This window comes from Neolamprologus multifasciatus, chromosome 3, assembly GCF_963576455.1.
Source record: "Neolamprologus multifasciatus chromosome 3, fNeoMul1.2, whole genome shotgun sequence".
Taxonomy (NCBI): Eukaryota; Metazoa; Chordata; class Actinopteri; order Cichliformes; family Cichlidae; genus Neolamprologus; species Neolamprologus multifasciatus.
In genome coordinates this window covers 46909968-46934139 of record NC_140441.1, presented here as the reverse complement: position 1 = coordinate 46934139, position 24172 = coordinate 46909968, and the positions used below count along the sequence as shown (strand labels likewise).

Sequence of the window (24172 nt, the reverse complement as noted above, 5' to 3'; positions counted from 1 at the left end):
GTTCAATAAACCTGTATTCTTGAAAACGCGTTTGTTACTGTAAAACATGAAAATAAAGTGCACGACTATGATGTACAATGAAGCCACAATGGCATATGAAGCACCACTCACGATATAACAGTTCTGTAAGCAAAGTCATCACCAAGTTAACGCAACAAAATCCCAACCCTTGTTAAACTGGAAATTGTATGTATGCATAAAACGTAACAATGCTCAGCATGGTAAATTTACTGGACTATTATTGGCATCCCATCGACCAACACTGGCAAAGTTATTTCATGTTTGCTAGCGAGCTAAAAGTGAAGCTAAGAGATTCTAACAATATTATACATCTTTACTTGTGGCATATTTTAATGTCACAAATGATTTTCAGTACAACTTATTGTATGTAATTTTATTTTTTGTTTATTTTAAGTTTGCCAAAACTTTACGAGTCCATTTTAAATCCATGAATCTGAGTTTTTCTCTCTAAGGATTATTGTTGGGTCTACCTTAGAATATAAAGCGCCTTCGGTTGACTGCTGTTGTGATTTGGTGCTGTATAAATAAAATTGAACTGAATTGCTGTAGCTCAGTTTTTTTGCTGTAACATTGAAAGCATTTCTTTCACCGAGTTGTTAAAAGAAGGAGGTTTGTCTAATTTCCAGTGAAGAAGAATAAACCTTTGAGCCGTGACTGAGGCGAAAGCAATCGCTTTTAGCTGTGGTGACGAAACCATAACAGCTTGGGCAGGAATCCCAAAGGTGGAGATGTGGGCCGATGGTGAAATTGTTCGGTTGCATGTGTATGAAAGACCTACACATTCTTGTGAATTTGTGTAGCCGAGGGCACCCCCAAAACATATTCCCTAATGTGGTTGGAACCTGATTGGCGTCTTGCACATGCTACACTCACACTTGGATACATTTTTGCTTGTCTGTAACTAAGTACTCTCATTGTATCAAACATTGTCTAATACAGAACAAAGATGCGTGAGTATTCTCTAGACAGAGCTGCCAGAATTCTTTGGGAATTTCCATTTTGAGATCCTTTATCCATGTTAATCTAGTTTTTTCCCAGCTCGGTGAATCTTGAAATAATTTATTCAAATTTTGCCTTTTGCACAAGGGTCCAAATCAAGTATGTCATCAATAACTGAATGATCTGGTGGTTGTGAAAGTCTGAAGTGCTTACTAGTAAAGCTTCCGACTTGTAAATACCTAAAAAAAGAAAAAAGGTGATGTGTAAAGGTCGCGGTAGAATTTCAACTACTCATTTATGGCTGATGGGTGGGCAGATATTGATCCATCTGGCATCCAAATTTCAGTTGTTTTATGTTTAAGAAAAGCTTGTCTTAGTTGGCGTTGGTGCCCCAGCCTGCTCCTTGCCAGATATAATGATGGCAAAGGTGTAGGCCAAAGATGAGGACCTGCTGTTACTGAATCCCCAGCTCTCTCTTTCAGGCGGAGCTGGGGCTCCTGCCATAATTCCTGCTTGCTGCAAGCAAGACTGCAAAAGTATAAATGAACACATATGGAATTATGTAGTAATGAAAGCCGCCCTTTGCTTTGATTCCTGCTTTGCTCACTCTTGGCGTTCTCTCCATGAGCTTCATGAGGTCGTCACCTGAAATGGTTTCCAACAGTCTTGAAGGAGTTCAGAGATGCTGAGCACTTGTTGGTCCTTTGCCTTCACTTCTGCATCGCATAAAGACACGGCATGTGGAACCAAAGATCTCAAATGTGGACCCATCAGACCAAAGCACAGATGTCCTCTGGTCTAATTTCCACTCCCTGTGTTTCTCAGACCAAGCAAATCTCTTCTTGCTGCTTTTCCTTCTTGCATTAGTCGTGGTTTCTCAGCAGCTGTTTGACCATAAAGGCCTGATTCACACAGTCTCCTCTGAACATGCAGAGATGTGTCTGCTACTGGAGCTCTGTGTGGCATCTATCTGGGCTCTGATCTGAGCTGCTGTGATTTCTGAGGCTGGTGACTCGGATGAATGTATCCTCAGCAGCAGAGGGGACTCCTGCTCTTCCTTTCCTGGGGCGTCCTCATGTGAGACAGTTTCATCGTGGTCTTGATGGTTTTTGTGACAGCACTTGGGGACACATTCAAAGTTTTAGCAGTTTTACAGCCTGACTGAGCTTCAGTTCTTAAAGTAATGACGGGCTGTTGTTTCTCTCAGCTGATTGGTTCTCGCCACCAACAGTTGTCAAATATGGCTGTCAGCTGTGCACCAACCTGACTGCTGCACAACACACCTGATGGTCCCAACCTCATTAAGAAGGGAAGAAATTCCACAAATGAACCCTGACAGGCACACCTGTGAGGGGAAACATGTCAGGTGACGACAGCATGAAGCTCAGTGAGAGAAGGCCAAGACAAAGGGTGGAATCTAAATTATATTTAGAGTTATTGATCAAATCAATCCTTTGCTACATAATTCCATATATCTTGCTTCATATAGGTGATGTCTTTAGTTTGTACCTACAATGTAGAAAGTAGTTAAAAAAAATTAATTCTATTTTGTGCTTGGGCTTTGAGGTCCACAAATGCCAAAATAAATACATAATTAAATGTGTAATTAATTAATTACAAATTAAAATTGAAATAATGAACTATATCAGTTATTACTATTCCATTAAAGTGTTTATTATTTATTATATGCTTCAATGATTTTACATTTTTATTAATTAATGACACTTTAAAAAAAATATTTAATGATGTGGCTGTAGCTCAGGAGGTAGGGCAGGGCAGCTGCTGATAGGAGGTTGGTGGTTCAATCCCTGGCTCCCACAGAGTGGACGAGTATCCCACAGCCAGCTTGGATTAATGCACCTCTTTCTAGATGATACCCATAGGTCTGGTGCTTGGCACACAACAAATACTTCACCTTAGAATGACGAAAAAAATCAGACTTGTGAATATTGTAGTCGCAGTAACACATTGCACATTATGTGTAATATTTAATTAGGAGAAATCAGGTCAAAGTGTTGCCATATAGGGGGAGACACTTATTTTTCCATGAAAACAAGTTTGAACACTAACATGAACATTTTGCATGGATCCAATCTACTTAATATATGATCATCAATTACACAAACACTCCAACCACTTTCTGAACCAGCAAGGCTTCAGATGTCATCAGTGACATCACTCACCCTAATGAAGCAAGCCTCATGACGAAGAATCTTCATAAAAGACTTTCTGGTGACATGTTTGTTTTCTTAAGGAAGTACAGGAGAACGTCTGTCGTTTAAAAGATTTAATTTGCTTCAGCACTTGAAATTACAAGTTTACAGCGCTGGACCTCAGAGTGAAATCAGCCGTCTCACACAGAGGATGACCATCAGAGCGGGCTGTACGGTTTTATAAAACAAGAACAAACAAGTTTTGTTATGACTGTCTTCTTCTGGGAAGCAAAGTGGCGGTCCTGCCGTCTCCCTGCGAATCCTCTCTCTGTTCACATCTGGCCTTGTCTCGTATCTGCTCTTTTCCTGGAATAAAACAGAAAACACCTCCCTGCCTAGCCTTGATTAATATTACCCTACTGATTCTATTTATTATTAATATTTATTATCTAAGTTCAGGATATTCTGAACCCTGATCCCTTGGCCCAGAAATATCATCCTGACTTTTAAACGGTATAATGTGTAAGCATGTTGCAAAACCCTCTGCACAATCACGATAATTCAATTCACTCTTTAATGAGCACATAGCAATGTGTATAAAACAGCTTTATTTAATCATTTTATTCCTAATACTGGATTTCTCGACACATACCCCGAAGCCTCAGCACAGTCCGTTCCATCACTAACAAGAGTTATTGGCCAAATTTTGTGAATTTTACATTTTGATTTGTATTTTTTTCCACTTCACAACAAAACATGCAAATTGTCCTGCAGTGTTCAGGATTTTATGTGCAACTGTTTGCAGAGATTTCTGGTTTTATTAAAACATAAAAGTCACAGTAATTTATAACAAGACTTCAATATAACTAAACAGCACAGTTCCTATTTACATTTATGAATATCTTCTTTTTAAAAAGTCTATAATATAGCACATGTAACAAAAATGTGTAACAATTTTGTATTAAAATTTTTTTTTTCCTTTCTGTATTTCAACAACCAATGTTTTTACATGTAAAGGACATCAGACATTGAATAAAGTGAAATGAAACAATAGATCTTTTCATATTTTTCAATAACAGTTCACGAGTTTGCATTCTTGTCCTGGACCACGGCGTGGATCTTTCTTAAGTTCTGTCGGACTCTAACAAACTCCATCAGCTGGGATTCCTCTCGTACCTCCTCATCTTGTTTTTTCTCTCTCTAAGAGACAAAGAGAAGCACATAAAGCGTATTATTGAAAATAAATGACAGAGAAAAAGTAACTTTTTCATGTCATAAAAAGGTCATTTTTATGACATAATATGTTTATTGTTTATGAAATACATTCTGCGTGAATGTATGGAAATGTTAAACGCATTGAGGCTTCTAGTAAGAAGTGCTTTAACTGAGTTCAGTCCATTTGCGTTTTGTGTTAATAATGTTCTTCATGATATCTGAAATCCACTCATTTTATCTACAGTCCTTCCTTAGTACAATTATGTTCAGTTTTATTTGTATAGTACCAAATCACAACAGCAGTAACCTCAGGGTGGTTTATATTGTAAGATAGATACCCTACAGTAGTCTTGGAGGAAATGGTCTTGAACCCTACTGGACACTGTTTATAATGGATGATCCGATTAAATGAAGGAACTTACTAAAAGTAGCTAAACCTTGTGCAACACTTTAAGTTTACTACCTCATGCTGTTTCTGCTGACGTCTGAGTAGGACTTTCTCCAGAGGAGTCCTACCATGTTGATCCTCATCCTGGTAACTCTGTTCCCTTTTCCTCCTCTCAAGCACCTGCTGAAGTTCTGATCTGCTGCTCAGAGCCAAACCCCTTTATCCATAAAGGAAGCAGAGAAAAACTGCAGTTAAGATGGGAATACGGGGCTGTTGAAATGCTACCACACCTACCAGCAGAAGGTGTTACATCAAGAGGAGGTGGGACCTAGGGAATCTTCAACACCTAAAATCTAGACTAACAAAGAAGCAACTGTTATCACAACTGAAGATTGATGAGGTAAAACTCGAAGGCTACAGCAAGGGGGAGCCAGGATGTCAGGTAAAGGCCTACTGGTAAAATCAGACCCTACTGACTGATTTACCAAGACTATGTTTAGTACCAACTACTAGAAGATGTATAAGCAGCACAGACAATCTCTACTGCAACCATCACTGAAACCAAATAACTTATCTAAAACCACTGAAATGCTTGGTTACAAGGACCCACAATGAGGAGGACCCCCCATTCAATTTCAATTCAATTCAATTTTATTTATATAGAGCCAAATCACAACAAAAGCCGCCTCAAGGCGCTTCATAGATACAGAGAAAAACCCAACAATCATATGACCCCCTATGAGCAGCACTTTGGCGACAGCAGGAAGGAAAAACTCCCTTTTAACAGGAAGAAACCTCCGGCAGAACCAGGCTCAGGGAGGGGCGGGGCCATCTGCTGTGATTGGTTGGGGTGAGAGAAGGAAGACAGGATAAAAGACATGCTGTGGAAGAGAGACAGAGATTAATAACAGATATGATTCAATACAGAGAGGTCTGTTAATACATAGTGAGTGAGAAAGGTGACTGGAAAGGAAAAACTCAATGCATCATGGGAATCCCCCGGCAGCCTACATCTATTGCAGCATAACTAAGGGAGGATTCAGGGTCACCTGGTCCAGCCCTAACTATATGCTTTAGCAAAAAGGAAAGTTTGAAGCCTAATCTTGAAAGTAGAGATAGTGTCTGTCTCCTGAATCCAAACTGGAAGCTGGTTCCACAGAAGAGGGGCCTGAAAACTGAAGGCTCTGCCTCCCATTCTACTTTTAAATACTCTAGGAACAACAAGTAGGCCTGCAGAGCGGGAGCGAAGTGCTCTAATAGGGTGATATGGTACTACAAGGTCATTAAGATAAGATGGGGCCTGATTATTTAAGACATTGTATGTGAGGAGCAGGATTTTGAATTCAATTCTGGATTTAACAGGAAGCCAATGAAGGGAAGCCAAAACAGGAGAAATATGCTCTCTCTTTCTAGTCCCTGTCAGTACTCTTGCACGTTTTGAGTGCTGAGCACTCAAAACGTGCGGCTATCCTAATTGGGCGTTCATAAAGTCAGCAAAGAGGCACAGAAAAGAAGATCAGACACCAGCGAGGGAGGATAAGAAGGACAGACGCAACAACATTGTCATCCCCTATGTAGCCGGTGTATCAGAGAAACTTAGGAGGGTTTTCTCCAAGCATGACATCCCGGTGCATTTCAGACCCAGCAACACACTCAGACACAAACTGGTTCCCCCGAAAGACAAAACTCCAAAACACAGACAATGTGGTGTTTGCTGTTCAGTGCAGCGAGGAATGCCCAGACCTCTACATTGGAGACCAAACAGCCACTTCACAAGCGCATGGCACAACACAGAAGAGCCACCTCCACGGGACAAGACTCAGCAGTCCATCTGCATCTAAAGGTCAAAGGTCACTCTTTCGAGGATGCCAATGTTCACATTTTGGACAGAGAGGACAGATGGTTTGAAAGAGGAGTGAAAGAAGCCATCTATGTCCACTGTGAGCGACCATCTTTGAACAGAGGCGGTGGTTTACGACACCAACTGTCTGCCATCTATAATCCAGTTTTGAGTTCCCTCCCCAGACGCCTTAACGCCCACTCACACCCTGGGCCATCTGACCTCAGGAATTCGCATGATAGGGTGGGGCCAGGTTTCACAATGAACTCACCCGAAACTCTGGCTGATTGGGACCCACACCCAGTTTCACACCTTGGCTCAGGCGATTAGAGGATCATCAGGAGGTCCTTTTGTCCCTCTGTGGGGGGAAACTCCCACTAGGTTTAAATCTGGGACTCTCCACCATTTGACCTTAGAACTGAAGAAGCTTCTCGGATGAAGGTGAAACGTCTTCAAGCAACTTAAAGAAGTCCAGACGCTTTTCTTTGCAAGCTCCTTTGACCGGTATGAAGGTATGTTATGAATATGCTATAACTATAAGTATGTACAGGCTGTAGTGAGTACAAGCTATGTACAGGCTATGAACAGGATATAAATATGAAAAACTATACAGAATATGAAATAAAAAAATATGCAGAAATATGAGATATACAGCTATACAGAAATGTGAACTATGCAGGTTATAAACAGTTGTAGAATTAAAAATTATCGTATGTACAGAATGATTATTTACACAGAACTATACAGTAGTGCAGTTAAGATAAGTGAGATATGTGGATAGTTTCTACAGAGGCTATAAAGTGCTAGTGGTTGTGAGTGGTGGTTCAGTCCATGTTATTATTTGGGGTGGCTGTAGCTCAGGTGGTAGAGCAGGTCATCTACTGATCGGAAGGTTGGTGGTTCGATTCCTGGCTTCCCCTAATCTGCATGCCAAATATCCTTGGGCAAGATACTAACCCCAAATTGCTCTCCAATGCATCCATCGGAGTATGAATGTGTGTGAATGTTATCTAGAAAGCACCTAGAGAAATGTGCTTGTGCGAATGGGTGTGAATGGGTGAATGCACAAGTTGTGTAGAGTGCTTTGAGTGCTCAGAAGAGTAGAAAAGCGCTATATAAGAACCAGTCCATTTACCATTTACCATATTATTGTGTGTTTGAGGGTACAGTTGTCCGTTGTGGGTGTGTGTATGTCCACGAGTTTAACGTGGGTCAGATGTCAGGAGGCAGAGTTCAGGAGTCTGACAGCTGTGGGGAAGAAGCTGCTCTGGTACCTGGTGGTCTTAGTCCGGAGGCTCCTGTAGCGCCTCCCAGAGGGAAGGAGGGTGAAGAGTCTATGTGATGGGTGACTGGGGTCTTTGATGATTTTCCCAGCCCTTTTCAGACACCGCTTCCTGTAGATGTCCTTTATGGCAGGAAGTGGTGCTCCGGCGATGCGCTGGGCAGTTTTCACGACCCTCTGCAACGGCTTCCGGTCCGAGGCAGAGCAGTTCCCGTACCAGACTGTTATACAGTTGGTCAGGATGCTCTCAATGGTGCAGCGATAGAAGTTCACCAGGATGTCTGAGGACAGGTGGTTCTTCCTCAGAGTCCTCAAGAAGAAGAGGCGCTGGTGAGCCTTCTTGACCAGCTTGGAGCAGTTGGTCGTCCAGATGAGATCCTCGGAAATGTGGACTCCCAGGAACTTGAAGCTGCTCACACGCTCCACAGCCGTCCCCTTAATGTAGATGGGTGGATGTGGGTCAGCATTCCTCCTGTAATCCACAATGAGCTCCTTGGTCTTCTCAATGTTAAGCAGCAGGTTGTTTGTGTCGCACCACTCAGCCAGACGATCCACCTCCTCCCTGTAGGCGGCCTCATCGTTGTCACTGATGAGGCCAATCACCGTGGTGTCATCTGCAAACTTAATGATGGTGTTAGAACCATCGGCAGTCATGGGTGAAGAGGGACTAGAGGAAAGGGCTCATCACACAGCCTTGTGGTACACCGGTGTTCATTGTGATTGTAGATGAGCAGTGGTTATCCAGTCGGACATGTTGGGGGCGGTTGGTCAGGAAGTCCAGTAACCATTTGCAGATGAGGGAACTGATGCCCAGGTCTGTCAGTTTCCTAATGAGTTGTGAGGGGTGGATTGTATTGAATGCTGAACTGAAGTCTATAAACAGCATTCTGGCGTATGTGTTGTTGTTGTCCAGGTGTGAGAGGACAGAGTACAGTGCGATGGAGACTGCATCCTCTGTGCTCCTGTTCTGGCGGTATGCAAATTGGTGGGGGTCCAGGGTGGGGGGAGACAGGATTTGAAGTGTGCTAGGACCAGCTGCTCTAAGCACTTTGTGATGATGGGGGTGAGTGCTACTAGGCGTAGTCATTGAGGCTAGATGGGTTGGAGTTGGGTATCAGGATGAAGGAGGTGGGTTTGAAGCAGGCCGGTACCGCAGCGTGGGCCAAGGACAGGTTGAATATGTCTGCCAGCACTCCTGCAAGCTCCCCAGAACACGCTCTGAGAACACGCCTGGGGATGCCATCAGGACCTGCAGCCTTTTGGACATTGATCCTGCTCAGCACCGCTCCTACATCGGTGGGGGAGAGAGTCAGAGGTTGGTGGTCTGGCGGCATGTCTGCTTTGGTTGTGATTGTGGGGTTCCCTCGCTCAAAACGAGCATAAAAGTTGTTGATCTTGTTGAGGAAGGAGACATCAGAGGATGCGGGGGAGGGTTTGGTGGTCCTGTAGTCTGTAATGGTCTGGAGTCCTTGCCACATGCGTCGGGGGTTGGAGTTGGAGAAGTGTCCTTCTACCTTCTTTTTGTAATGGTGTTTGGCTTTTTTGATGCCCTTCTTTAGATTAGCCCTGGCTGTACTGTAGGCGTGTGCATCTCCTGACCTAAAGGCAGTGTTGCGGGCCTTCAGGAGGAGACGAACATCCCGGTTCATCCAAGGCTTCTGGTTGGGGTACATGGTGATCCGTTTCTGGGTGGTGACACTGTCTGTGGTTTTGGAGATGTACTCCAGTACAGATGAGGCGTACTGGTCCAGGTCTGTGTGGGTGAACATATTCCAGTCTGTGTTTTTAAATCTGTCCTGGAGCACTGCGTCTGTCCCCTCTGGCCACACTTTAATTGTCCTCACAGCAGGTTTCACACGTTGGATGAGTGGTGAATACCGAGGTGTGAGGAACAGGGAGAGATGGTCCGATTGTCCAATGTGGGGGAGGGGTGTGGCTTTGTAGGCTCCAGCCAGGTTGGAATACACATGGTCTAAAGTCTTGTCTCCTCTGGTGTGGCAGGAGATATGTTGGTGGAATCTGGGGAGGACTGTCTTTAAGTTGTTGTGGTTGAAGTCGCCAGCAACAATAAAAGCAGCCTCGGGGTGTTTATTCTGGTGTTTGTTAATGGCTGCAGAAAGTTCTTTCATGGCCAACCTAGCATTAGCATCAGGGGGGATATACACTGCAGTGAGTATGATAGAAGTGAGTTCTCTGGGGTGAACGTCTGCATTTGACCATTAAAAACTCCGCATTAGGTGAGCAGTGACTCTCAGTAGTAGTGGAGTTCATGCACCAAGCATTGTTAATATAAATGCACAAACTTCCACCTCTGTTCTTGCCGGAGTCATCTGCTTGCCTGACAGCTCAGTGTGTGTAGCGTCCTGCTAACTCAATAGCTGTTGTTCAACCATGTTTTGTCCATAATCCGTCTGTTGTTAGTGATGGACAGCCGTATCTCATCCATTTTGTTTGCCAGAGAACGGACATTGGCAAGGAAAATACTGGGTAAAGGCAGCCGGTGTGGTGTTAGCTTTAGCTTAGCCTGTAGCCTGTAGCCTGTAGCCCTCCGCGCCTACCTCGCCTTTCTTTACGTTCTCGGCGCCGTCTGCGTGCACTTCCGCCCAGCCGGGGAGAGTGGGCAGCCTCCGGTGTTCTGGAGATCTCTGGGATGAGTCGGAGATCTGAGATAAAGCTGTTGGAGTTATGAGTCCAGATGTCCAGAAGCTCTTGTCTGCTGTAGGTCAGCAACACACAGCAATTCTGGGTTATTAATTAATTCTGAATAATCCGGTTAAAAGTAGATAAAAAAAACTGCTAAATAGCAGATTCTGGAGAGACACTGAGCCTCGTGTTGTTCACGCGCCGCCATCTTGGTCCTTGGTCAAGACAAGAAAGCTCCTTACCCACTGTGGGTTTCAACCCAAATCCAGTGCTCTAAGACTTTACACTAAATAGATCGAAGGTGTCCGCAGAGTGTCAGAAAATTTTTCAAATGAAAAATCTGACACTAGAATTATTGCAGTGGCCAACTAACCCCTTAAACTGTCAAAAGACTACACGAAACAAAAGGTGGATGAATTCTTTCTTGATTAAGACAAACTTCATCACAACAACTTGCCAGGTCAAGAACACTATTGAGATAGATGTATCATTGTCCATCTATGGTAATGGTAAATGGCCTGTATTTGTATAGCGCTTTTACTAGTCCCCCCTAGGGACCCCAAAGCACTTTACACACCCAGTCATCCACCCATTCACACACACATTCACACACTGGTGGAGGCAAGCTACAGTTTTAGCCACAGCTGCCCTATAAAAGAGCCTGCTCTGTTCTGGAAAACATTTTTTTGCTTGACGAAACCAAGATAACCTTGTATGGCTGCAAATAAAACAGGATCACTGGGGTTTATGTGACAACAGATAAAAATAGCAAAAGCTAACAAAAATTAATGCAAATGTGAACTTCATTAGGTTCCTGCTCAGAAGACCAGGGTTCTACAGCTGGCATTTTCTTGTGACCACCTTTAACCAGCAATAAACCCTTACTAAGACAACACTAAGACAAACTAAGACAACAAACACGTACAGTTACCCAGAACACAATCTCTGAAACCTGCTGGGAAAACGGTCGCCCCATTTAAATCAACAATAGTGGGACTCACTAAGTCGAGAATCTAAAATAAGTAACTTACATGTGTTGACAACATACAAAACCCCTCTCTCTGGAGAATTAACTTTTACTTGGTGCTTCCAAAAAGCATTCAAAGCTATGAACGAGCCCACATTTGTTACAAAGTTGGCTCAAAATTGACAACAAACAACAGAGACTGTACAGACAAAGCTTGAAGGTGAAGCACCTGAAGAACAGGAGAAGACTTGCAATGTAATGTACTCCCACCTATAGTGTGGTGTAGCACTTTTCTAGTCTTACTGACCACTCGCAGTAATTTAGACTACAAGTCACATTTGTGTGTGATAGAAAATGATGAACAGACCGCATTAGAATCCATTCAAATGTTAGAAAATATTTTGTTTTCATATGGTACCTACTTCTTATGTGCCAGGAGCAGTTCCTTGTGGAGTGCATCGTGAGCCCTGGAAGCCTTCATGGGTTTTGAGTGCTCTACACAGACGCCAGATTTGACTCCATTATCTGACACAGAAATGATAATTAAAAAAACAAAACAAAAGAAAAAATGTCAAATGAGTAGCTCAAAGGAAAGACAGATGAAAATATCTAAACTCGCTCTGCACACGCAAACAGAGTAAAAGCATTCTAGTGTTACTGTCCATTTCACTTACTGTTACCCAAGTGGCTGTGTCTGCAGTATGTTTACAGTTTATTAATAATGTGTGGTGAAGCAAGGTCTTTTTAAGTATTCCTCAGCTTTTCTTAACCCTTAAAATATTTCATGCTTATTGGAAGCTCATTTATAGTAAATCAATTGTGAATTTAAAAATTAGACTCACTCTAAAACAATCTGCATGTTTGTTTGTATTTAAAGGTTCCACAATTTTCTGTGCAAATACAAATGTATGTATGTTGTATCCTAGTGCCTTACCTCAACACTTCTCACACCAAATGTGAAAGGAAGTTTTACCTCGAATGAATGCAAGTGCATGAAGCTAAATATCTCATCCTCCTAAATATTAGAAGGTGATATTTGTGACTTTCCAGTGTGACTTGTTTTCTTTCATCTGGAAGTAACACTAAACCATACACTCCAGCTGTTCTCTCACTGCATCAAGTTTGTCGTAGTGGTCAGTTAAGTTATTCTGATAATGTAGTTTTGTAGTGGCTGAGCAAACATCTGATTCTTCACATCCAAAAATAATCAGGACCACAGACCAGAAGAGTTGCTCTGCTATAAAGCAGTATTTATTTCAAATAAGCAGCATATGTACACTGTCCATGAATTCAAACTAAACTGAAAATAAGAAATACAAAGATTAACTAAGGATTGTCTGAAATCAATCATTGTTGTAAAGGCCTAGACCTCAGGATCTGAGGTCCATTTTGCTGAGGAAGGTTCCTCAGATCGAAGAAGAAGTTCAGAAGTATCTGCACGGGGGCCGTAACAGAAGTTGTTTCATTTCTCTAAATTGTAAGGAAAGGAGCTTTCTTTATTACCCCCTTAAGCGTGGGATATATTGGGAATATACTTTATGAAGGGAAAGGAGCAATTGTTACCAATCAGATCATCTGACCATTGCTGAAAACGATCAACAAAATTAAGAACGTGGCCCATATCATGTAAATATTAAAATTGCATTTTGCAGTAACACCATAAACTGCTAAAATGTTTTGATTTTTTAATCACAAATTGTTAAATCGAGTAAAAGAATTTCATTCTTGTTTAGTGGTTTCTTTGAAGAATGTAGATTTACATGAACTCTTCAAATTCAGATTATGTTCTATGTTAACTGATGAAAGTGCATTCAGAGTTCTGCACAATTTAACTAGTAGGTTCATTAAAGTTTGTTGTGGTAGTGCAGTTTTAAGGATTATCATTTCCTCCCACAAAGGGAGGAAGTATGTAATCAGTTCTGTTTATCTGTTTTTTTTAGCAGTCTAGTGTTCAGTTTTCAAGATATCATTTTCACGTTTTGTTTGATGGTAGACACTAACAGCTCAAGATTATTTAATTTAGTTGAAAAATGGGTCAAGGTCACACCAAATTTGAAAATCTGATCTTTCTATTAACCACAATTTTTAAAATTTTTGACCTTGACATTCATTGTTAACCCTTTAAACCCTATCCCATCGCCAGCATCAGGTAAATGGACTGATTCTTATATAGCGCTTTTCTACTCTCCCAGAGTACTCAAAGCGCTCTATACAACACGCCACATTCACCCAGTCACACCCATTCTCACAAGCACTACCTCGATACTGAGTGCTTTCTAACTACACTCACACACATTCATACTCTGATGGATGCATCAGAGAGCAACTTGGGGTTAGTATCTTGCCCAAGGATACTTGGCATGCAGACTGGAGGAGCCTGGGATCGAACCTCCAACCTTACGATCAGTAGGTGACCTGCTCTACCTCCTGAGCTACAGCCACCCAGGTTAGAGTTGGGGCAGGGGTGTCCAACTCCAGGCCTCGAGGGCCGGTGTCCTGCAGGTTTTAGATCTCACCCTGGGTCAACACACCTGAATCACATGATTAGTTCATTACTAAGCCTCTGGAGAACCTCAGGACATGTTGAGGAGGTCATTTAGCCATTTAAATCAGCTGTGTTGGATCAAGGACACATCTGAAACCTGCAGGACACATATCATACATATATACCAACGAGGCAGTGTACATCACTGTCGCAACAGCGTTGGTTTATGGCTTTTCTGATAATACGTGGTGGGCTGGTCTTGAGTCAAAATGCCCGGGCCAATTTTTTGTCCCACTCCAGCTCACCCTCCCACCCACTCTATGCTGGCTAGACGAAACAAGAAATCATTCATGCCTGTACATCTCTCTACATCTATCTAAAAGCACAAGTATACACTGCAATAGTTGTACAATCCTTTATCGACCAAGCATCATTTAAGCCACCTGGACTTATATGGTAATTTTGGCTGGAAAAAGACCAGAAATCATTCTATAAATGAATGTGTTTGTCCCCTTTTTTCAGAATAAACTCAGCTTTCAATATCTGGCCTCATTTTATATTATTGTATTGTTATGATGGAGCCACAGTTTAAATTCGAAAAAAAAAAACAAAAAAAAAACGGACTCTGTTTTTTCAGATTTATAGTTAAGTGGAAACAGGAACAAAATGCAACACAACATCAACTTTAAATGTGAACTATACTAAACATGTACAAAAACGTTTTTGAGCCTACTCAGTTTTATAAATCTGTTTTTTGGTGCGTTGCCACTTGTCCACACCCGCCTCTCTACTCCGTGCGTCATCAAGTCTTACTTGTGATTGGACCGTTATTGGATGTGCTTTCTAATGATGCACCATAAAGTTTCGTAAAGCTTGTCTTCTCGTCTTTCAGTAACCATTTGAAGTGTCTCTCTAGTCCAATTGGTCGAGGAGTTACGTTAGTATGAAGCGCACATGGTAAAACCTAAGATGTGTTGACTTTTCTTTTTTCAGACAGCAGTAGCTTGTGAACATTGTGTGCTACCATAATACACCAAAGATCCCTGTAAAGCGCAGCTTCTCTTCTTTTTAATGACGCCGTTACAGATGTTTGGAAAGCGCTTGTAAAATGGGCCAGTCGGTGGGCCCATGGTCAATAAATTAATATCTGCACATCCTCTAAGAAGAGAAAATAGTTGTTAATTTGTTTGAGGGGCACCTTGTGTCCTTCGTTGGGATATTTATATATTAAAGCTATTTGTATTGTTAGAGCTACTTTGTAATTACAATGAACATGTGTTACACTGGACATTAGGCACACAAAGAACTACAAAACACAGAAGCATGTGACCGATAATATTGTATAAGAGTAATATTTAGACTTAGACAGTATTAATTACTTAAAATTAGTAACAGATAATCTCAAATAAAAATATTGTATAAAATAATCAATTCAAACAATACTGAAGGTAACACAACTGATCAACTGCAAGTGAAAAGTCACACAAACAATGACTATATGGCTAAACACTGAGTACAAAGTCAGTCTGCCTTAACTTGTAACATCTACCAAATGTAGCCTAAATTCATCACAGAAGTTAAGGTCACATCAAACAAAAAGACAGTGTTCACACCTAGTTATCAGCTACAAGTATCCAGAATATTTTGGTGTGCATGTACATAACAACGATGAACAACTAGAACATATTTAATTTAGGTTGGATTCACTCAGAAAATGAAAGCTATACACTTAAAAAAGTAAACTGTTGGATTAACAAGAAAAGACAATATGTACATCAGTTGCACACAATAAGTTTTGTTTAGTCAACATTAATGTTCTGATTTATAGCTGCACAACTTTTACATGCTAAATGAACATGATTTTTATATGATATTTATTATGTTTTTCAGTCATTTACAGTTATCGCATGTAAATATAACACTAAATGTTTGTTTATGTTTAACCTTTTTATGTTCAGTGTATTTAGTTATCTTATGTTAAACCAATATAATGACTTCATTTTAATAATTATTATATATGTATTTGTCTTGCTAATCTCAAATTACAGATAAATATTAGTTGGTCTACAGGCTCACATCTCCAGATGATAAATACATTTTGTACATCGTTTGGTTTAAATAAATATCTCTGAGATATTAATTCTAAACACTTCAAAAACAGCAAGGCAATGAACAAAAACATATGTCAATATTGCAGAATTACAAAACTGGACTTACACTTAACACTGTAACCATGTGACACACTTTTTTGAACTGTAATACAACACAGCACTGAGAAAACCTGCTGCTCTCGAGCAAGAAAAGCTACAACAGGAAAGTTACTAAATTGTCTCATAGCAAATAGTAAAGTGGGACACAGCCCAAGACCAAGCTGCCAAAGTACCTCAAAAGTATCCTTCAGCTCAGGAGAGTATCCAGAGGTACAAGGTAAGTGTTCAATACTCCAAATAACAGCAGCAGCTATTGCACTGACAGTTTACTGTAACTAGTCAGTCATTGTCATTGTGTACAAACGGTGGAAGATGTAGGTCCAGCAAGAAGTGAGCAGTTTTCTAAATGCTGTGCGTGCTGTTTGTTGTCCCACAAACTGGAGTATGCCCAGTCTTGTCTATGGTGAACATGCAGCTAGCATGGAGCAAGCATTTAATTTGATTTAGTGTATTTTTAGTGCTTGTAAACAGGATACACAACATTTGGATAACTGTTACACTACATCTGGGGTCTGTGTAGATGTTAATTTAGCTTTAAAAATGTAAATAATCTTAACTCACATTATATTTGAATATTTCTGATTTGATTCTCACATCAATTGACATTGGTTAGCATTAGCTAACTGGTGCCTTACGTTGCTCCTGACCAGCCAACATACTAGTAAAAAAAATTTCCTTATATATAAAGGGTCTCCCTCTTTCTCATTGGTATTTTAGCTTTAAATTATTATTTACCTGTAAAGTGTAGTTCTCCAGACCACAATAAAGTTTCCAAACAATGGTGGACTGAGCTGCTGTCCAGGGGGCGGAGCTTCCAGAGAAAAACGCATATATATGACAATTACAAGACTAAATTATGTTTAGATGAAAAATTTAAGTTAGTCATCTCGGATATATGATGTTGTTATATGCAGATTCAACAACCACGCCTATTGCATTTTTTTATATCTCTGGTGAGTTTTACAAAAAGGCAAGCAGAACGAAGTGCTCTTTGACTTTGTCAAAAAGGATGTTAAACTATTTATAACAAAAAATCAGTTTAATTTAAAGTGTGTGACATGGTTAACTGACTATATGTAGACAAGGGATTAAAATATGAATGTGGAGCAGCTGGTAAAACATATTAGACTCAGACATTAACGAAATGAAACTTATTTGTTAATGATAAACCATATAAAATAAACCATTGAAGCTCATTTACTTGCTAATGCTAGCTGTTTCTGTATAAAGCGCCCACTATAACTGATCTCAGAGGGGTGAAAGCAGAGCCGGCAGCAGTCTGCTTTGTACACTGGTTTCCCATAAGTGAAAGACCAGAGGTTATGACAGCCATGTTTGAAATGAAAGCTTTATTTTGGTACATTTTATTTTGTCTCTTTTTCAGATTTGACAGGGTAAGCACATGAGTCGTATGTGTTGGGTACATGTTACAGCAGAGATGAGAAACAGAAGGGCAGTTTAGGTGATTTTTGGTGCATGCAAATCACGATAAAGAGTAGTACGCGTGAACCTAGACTGAAGTCACAGCTGCTGTTGCATACCAAATAGCAACTTATAGGGCACGGGGAATGGGGATGACTGATTCAGTATCATGAAAAGCGAGACTTGAAATGTGAGTCCATAGCAGAAAGAGAAACAGTAGTGTGGAAACTGATAGCTAAAGTAGAAATGCATAATTGATGTTGTCACTGAGTAGGTGTATATGTAAATGCTTCACCCCAGTGCAGATAAGAAATGGTTACCTGACAGAGATTAAATGTAAAAATGATCATCTATCTCACTTACAAAACTACAAAATGTAGAAAGTAAAGAAATGCTTCTTGCGTAACGATGCCAGATCATGAAGAAAAATGCAGAAAAGAATTTACATTTTGTAATTTGCACTGATGTTGCTGTTATGTGTCATTAGTTTTCTATAAAACAGAATAACAATTACACATTCGGACACAGAAAGATATTCAATATGATACAGATAAAATATAACAGATGATATAAAGTCAGAAATTTGAAATGTGCAGATCTGCATCTAGGTATTCTACCAGGCGTGTCTAAGAAGCTGTTAAAATGAAAAAAATGTCATGTATGATGTGACAGTGGGACATAGTGCCGGCTCCATGCAGCTCTACGTAGTTTATATACAGCAGCCAAAGTAAAAGGGAAAGGATGCTGGATTTAGCCCTACCTTTGCTGCATTGTTCCTTCCTGAGAGCTTGTTGTTTGAGGACATCAGCCATAGTGTGGAGCTGACAGGCAGTGACACTGAGACTAGTGTTACTTGAGAGCCTTAAATGTGGCCCTCATTGTTCAGTGCCTCTTGGTCAGAAAGTGTTTGAGAAGTCGAACTGCGTTTGTGAAAACAGTGCTGTTGCATTTTTCAACTTATGACAAAGTACTCAAGACATCATTGGGGGACTCTTGAAAATATGTTGCTGCGTGCAAAGATTGTGCAACAGTGTTACAGTACAGTCCTGATCAAAAGTTTAGACCACATGCATTTAAAAGGTCAAATCTGTGCAAAAATAAGGATTTTTGTGGCTTTGGAGTGGATTGGATCAATCCTTTTTAGAGAGAGGGACTTACCATGAAATAGATGATTTTCTTCTAAGCCCATTTAATTTAATTTAGAGAGGCTCACCTTGTGGCTCTTTGTAGTGAGGTATTTTATAGCGATTTATATATTAAATCAATCTACGTATGCAAAGATGTTGACCCCTCCAGACAGATGAAACCTGCTTTTCTTAAAGTGCACTGTTAAAAAACCCACAGGGGCCGGGTTTAGGACATTCAATTCAATTCAATTCAATTTTATTTATATAGCGCCAAATCACAACAAAAGTCGCCTCAAGGCGCTTCATAGATACAGAGAAAAACCCAACAATCATATGACCCCCTATGAGCAAGCACTTTGGCGACAGTGGGAAGGAAAAACTCCCTTTTAACAGGAAGAAACCTCCGGCAGAACCAGGCTCAGGGAGGGGCGGGGCCATCTGCTGTGATTGGTTGGGGTGAGAGAAGGAAGACAGGATAAAGACATGCTGTGGAAGAGAGACAGAGGTTAATAACAGATATAATTCAATACAGAGAGGTCTGTTAATACATAGTGAGCGAGAAAGGTGACTGGAAAGGAAAAACTCAATGCATCATGGGAATCCCCCGGCAGCCTACATCTATTGCAGCATAACTAAGGGAGGATTCAGGGTCACCTGGTCCAGCCCTAACTATATGCTTTAGCAAAAAGGAAAGTTTTAAGCCTAATCTTAAAAGTAGAGATAGTGTCTGTCTCCTGAATCCAAACTGGAAGCTGGTTCCACAGAAGAGGGGCCTGAAAACTGAAGGCTCTCCCTCCCATTCTACTTTTAAATACTCTAGGAACAACAAGTAGGCCTGCAGAGTGGGAGCGAAGTGCTCTAATAGGGTAATATGGTACTACAAGGTCATTAAGATAAGATGGGGCCTGATTATTTAAGACCTTGTATGTGAGGAGCAGGATTTTGAATTCTGGATTTAACAGGAAGCCAATGAAGGGAAGCCAAAACAGGAGAAATATGCTCTCTCTTTCTAGTCCCTGTCAGTACTCTTGCTGCAGCATTTTGGATTAGCTGAAGGCTTTTCAGTGAGTTTTTTGGACATCCTGATAATAATGAATTGCAGTAGTCCAGCCTGGAAGTAATAAATGCATGAACTAGTTTTTCAGCGTCACTCTGAGACAGGATGAGTCATGTCCAAGTATATATATTTTTCTCTTGGAAAGAGAAAGCAAACAAAACTGAATGACAGGATCAACCTTTATACTGAAAAATACATTAGCAAGATAAATCATAGAAAAGTATTTTGCTCAGAAAAAGTGTTTTACAGAGTTAAGTGGAAATTTTTACTTGCAACTTTACACAAATTTGGTTTTGGAAACTCTTTCATAAATTGGTTAAAAATATATTAATTCCCCAACAGCTTGTGTCAGAACAAATGACCAAACATCCTCCACCTTCTGTCTCCCGAGGGGCACCATGCAGGGATGCCCACTCTCCCCTTCACTGATTGCAATTTTTATTGAACCGCTAGCAACAGCAATTAGGCAGAATCCAGTAATTAAGGGCATAAAATGTAAGAATCTAGAACATAAAATCAGTCTTTATGCAGATGATGTGTTGCTTTTTCTCCAGCACTCACAAACTACTCTCTCTGTTTATCTCTGGATTCGTATATGTCTAAATTCCTTTGGAAAGATAAACCCCTGCCTATCAGCTTAAAAATGCTACATAGGACCAAGGATAAAGGAGGACTAGAGCTGCCTAACTTTCAACAACACTTCTTAGCCAACAGGCTTCATCTCAAGATGGTTAAAACACACCTTCTTAGATGTAGAACAGGCACTATGTAATAATCTAGAAATTTCAGACCTACCATTTATCAGCTCAAACATCAAATGACATGAATACTTTAAAAGCATCAACATCAGCTCAACAGCATGGTGGGAGTTTCTAAAAATAACAGTCTTCATTGTTGCAGGGCGTGGTTTGCGATGCCGCACAGGTGCAATGGATGCACCTGTGTGGCATCTTCAATCACACCTCGCCGGCTTAAAAGTCTAGATTTTGAGTTAATGTTGTTGTTGTTATGTTGACCTGGCAGTGGGAGAGCTGCAGCTGTGTGTGTCCAGCAACCCTCATTAATCAAATAAAAATGATCAAAATGCCACAGCGTCTGTTGTGCATGTTTAAAGGGATGTCGAAACCCAGGATGGGGGGCACGGCAGACCCACGACCAGGCCGGCAAGGCGAGGAGCTGGCCCGAATGGTGGCTGAAATGGCGGCTACCCAGTGGAGTGGGAGAGAAGACGTCGGTGCCTGTACCGGGGAGTCTGTGCGACCGAAATCAAAGGTCGACGCGTGGTTGTGGTCTTGTCCTGCCTTCATTATTGTGGTTTATGTGCTCTCTGGGGGGTCTCGGGATGTCTGGACTTAGATCTCCTCCATGCCTGCTTCATGTCCTAGGAGGTGGGGCTATGGCACACCACACCCACTATCAGATAGTTACATAGAAAAACCTTTTGAATACAAGTGCACTCACACACACAGATGTGCACACAGGTGTACACATGGGTGTTCACAGACACACATCTTCTCTGGCTGCTGCTTCAAAGCATTATAGTTATCTATGTTGTTGCTGTGGTGTCTGTGGGGGTGTAGAGTATGTTTGGAGAGTGTGTGCGTGTGTACAGTGTTCATTTCTGTTTGTCTCCATGTTGGGCAAGTGCTGAATATTTGTGTATGTGTACATGAGGGTGGCAATGCATGTTTGTGTATGTGTGTGCCTGTTTGTCTGTGTTTATTGATGGATGGACTGACTTTTATGGTTTCTTGACTGACATTATGCTTTATATGATGGTGTCCTCATTGTTAGGGATTTTAATGTTCACGTTCTATTGATGAGCCAGTGGCAAAGGACTTTGTAGACATCACGGACACTTTTAACCTTGTGTTTCATTCCACACATAAAGGTGGACACACACTTGATCTTCATTTATGTTCTTTTCTCAACTTGTGATGCAGAGTTCTCTGATCACATCTCTGTGTTATTTGAAGTTCCTCTTTCCTGTACCAGTTTTTTTTAAATATATGTTTGATTGTTTGTGCTTTTCTTATTTGTGCCTATACCACAGTTAAACCGCACTCTCCTGCTCGCTGTAGGCGCCAGTATACCCTCTGTATTGATTGCTTCACGACATCATCACAGATTCAGCCACTTAGACCTGCTGCTTCTGGCCATTTGCACTCTACTCCTGCACTCCGTAGACATTGAGGCTTCTTGGGAGGGGTTGAGCTGACACCAGCTGTTGTCTCGCAAACGGTCATTGGCATCATGCCACTTCGCCCCACCCCCCTTCGCCTCTCTGGGGCTGCAGGCTGGCCCGGTCGGGGGTCTGGACTGGTGGGCTCCTCTGCTGCTGCGTAGGCTGGGGTAATTGTCATGCTTCGTACTGGCACAAGATGGTGCTAAACATAGTCTAAAAATTTTAACTTTAAGCACTTATTCCCTAAATCCAGTTTTTGAGAGCAGGGCTCCACGCTTCAAATAGTCTTCACACATGTGGTGTTTCATGTCCACTTTAACCCTGCATGTCATCATACAACTACTTGTATAGATGCCCTTATCCACTTTAAATAGATAAGGGCATCTATTACATTTTAAAACAGAGAAGGTGGACAGATACCCCACCAGCACTTTTATATTAACATATCAATGAAAAAACTTTGTTGGTTAAATGTAGAAAATGCAAACAGCTTTTTTGCTAATACATAATTCATTTTTAATCATCCTGTAGATATATACAGTGAACCATGTCACACAGTGCTCCCTTAATTTCAGATGTGATTTTATTTTTAAGTAAAATTATGATGTAGGCCTGTGTTTCTGAGCTGGTTAAAAGCTTTGAAAAGCGTTGTTAATCTGTAGAGCCAGAAATCTGAATCGGCTCTTTGTTTAAGAAATCCTAATGTTTGCTCCTGTGAGTATTACCCAGTAGTCTTTGAAGAAGTTAGATGGAGCTGCTGGGTGAGGGGACTCCCCCAGTTCTAACTGCCTCTGTCCTCCAGATGTCTTCCCTGCCTACTCTGATAAAAACCAGTGGTCATGAATAGCTCTGCAGGCCCAGTATTTCACCAGCCACACAGTTGCAGAAGCTCCCTTCTACATAGGTGGACTTGGTGGATTAAATTGAGTGGCTTGGAAAACTAAGCTCCAAGGTGTTACTGTTTATTTAACGGCTAATACTCAGATTTTTACATTTACTGCTTAGCAGCGGGTTAAAAAGGGAATGTCCACAATTTAGACTTTCTGAAGATTGTTTTAGTAAAGCAATTTAGCAGGAGCAAAGCAAACAACAAACCAAGTAATAATAATAATCACATAATAATCAAATGACTTGAATTATACTTGTCTAATTAACCTACTCTGAGCTAACACTGATTTTGTTCTGATCTTTGAGAGGAGAGAGACTGAGGAGAGAACAGGCATGCCTTGGCCACTTATCTCTCTTTCATGCTGATAATAATAATCCAACAGGAAAACTTGTAAATTCAGTCCATCAATAATAACATTGATAGAGTCACTAGCGTTTTGTTTTTATAAGGTGTTGTTTTTATGTATTGTTATGATCCAATGTTGTCAGTGTTTGTTTTATGTGTGACTCCTCCCACCAGAGGATGGCTGTGGGTTTTTTCCCTTTTCTCTCTTAGGAGGTGGACACCTGGGCGTGCCTGCTGAGTAGTTGGGTGGAGTCTCTTCCTGTCCTTGGATTGGATAATTGGCTAATCACCTCCAGTACTTAACTACCGGATGAAAGCCACCTGGTCCCCTCTCTCCTGACCTCCACCATCCAACAAAGAGCATGTGCTTTTGATTTGTTGCTGTGTAGAGTGTCTGTGCCCAGTGATTTGCAAGTATAACCCTGTGTGTGTGTCTGGTGTTAGTATCTTAATTTTGTAAATAGCTGTAAATAGATTTGTAAAGTAGCAATTGTGTATTTTGTTCACCTTGTATATCTTCTTCACTGCAGCAGCCTAGTAGGTGTGCGAAGCCATTTTTGTTGCTTAAGTTTTCTCCTGTTTTTCATTTAGAAAGTTAGGTAAGTGAATTGTCTTTTGTTTGGTTTTCATTTTGTGTAGGAAAGCGTAGGGACCATTGGGGAGTTTTGTTTGTTATTTTTGGCACTGCTCATTGCTGAAGAAAATAAATGGCTGCTTAGCACTTTAAAAAGATATTGTTGTTGGTGTTCTTGCTTGGGTGGTGTGTGAGTGGGCCAACTTCTTGTTGCGTTCAATACTTGCCTAGACTAAGAACGTAACAGTATCTAATGATATTAGGATTAGGATTCAACTGTATTGTATAAATACACATGTATAAATACGGGATAGCAAAATACAGGTTGCATCTAATCAGAAGTGCAAGAGCAGTAAGTGCAATAGGAGCAGATTATACACAGAGTGGTGGGATAAAAGGTGGGAATAGTTATGAACAGATTATGTACAAA

General features: G+C 41.0%; 1 protein-coding gene across 2 annotated transcripts; it reads right to left on the bottom strand.

The window, feature by feature from the left end:
• Positions 1-3215: 3215 nt before the first annotated feature.
• LOC146523693 (actin-associated protein FAM107A) lies at positions 3216-17003 on the bottom strand. Of its 2 annotated transcripts, XM_085155526.1 has the most exons (4): positions 16879-17003; positions 11871-11973; positions 4792-4933; positions 3216-4313 (listed from the first exon to the last, which is right to left on the bottom strand). In XM_085155526.1, the coding sequence occupies exons 2-4, from the start codon at positions 11927-11929 to the stop codon at positions 4194-4196; spliced, it is 321 nt and encodes a 106-aa protein (XP_085011652.1). In that variant the 5' UTR covers positions 11930-11973; positions 16879-17003; the 3' UTR covers positions 3216-4193. The 2 variants fall into 2 exon arrangements, with proteins under 2 accessions (XP_085011652.1, XP_085011653.1); XM_085155527.1 differs by lacking the exon at positions 16879-17003 and having other exon boundaries at positions 11871-13899.
• Between the last annotated feature and the right edge of the window lie 7169 nt (positions 17004-24172).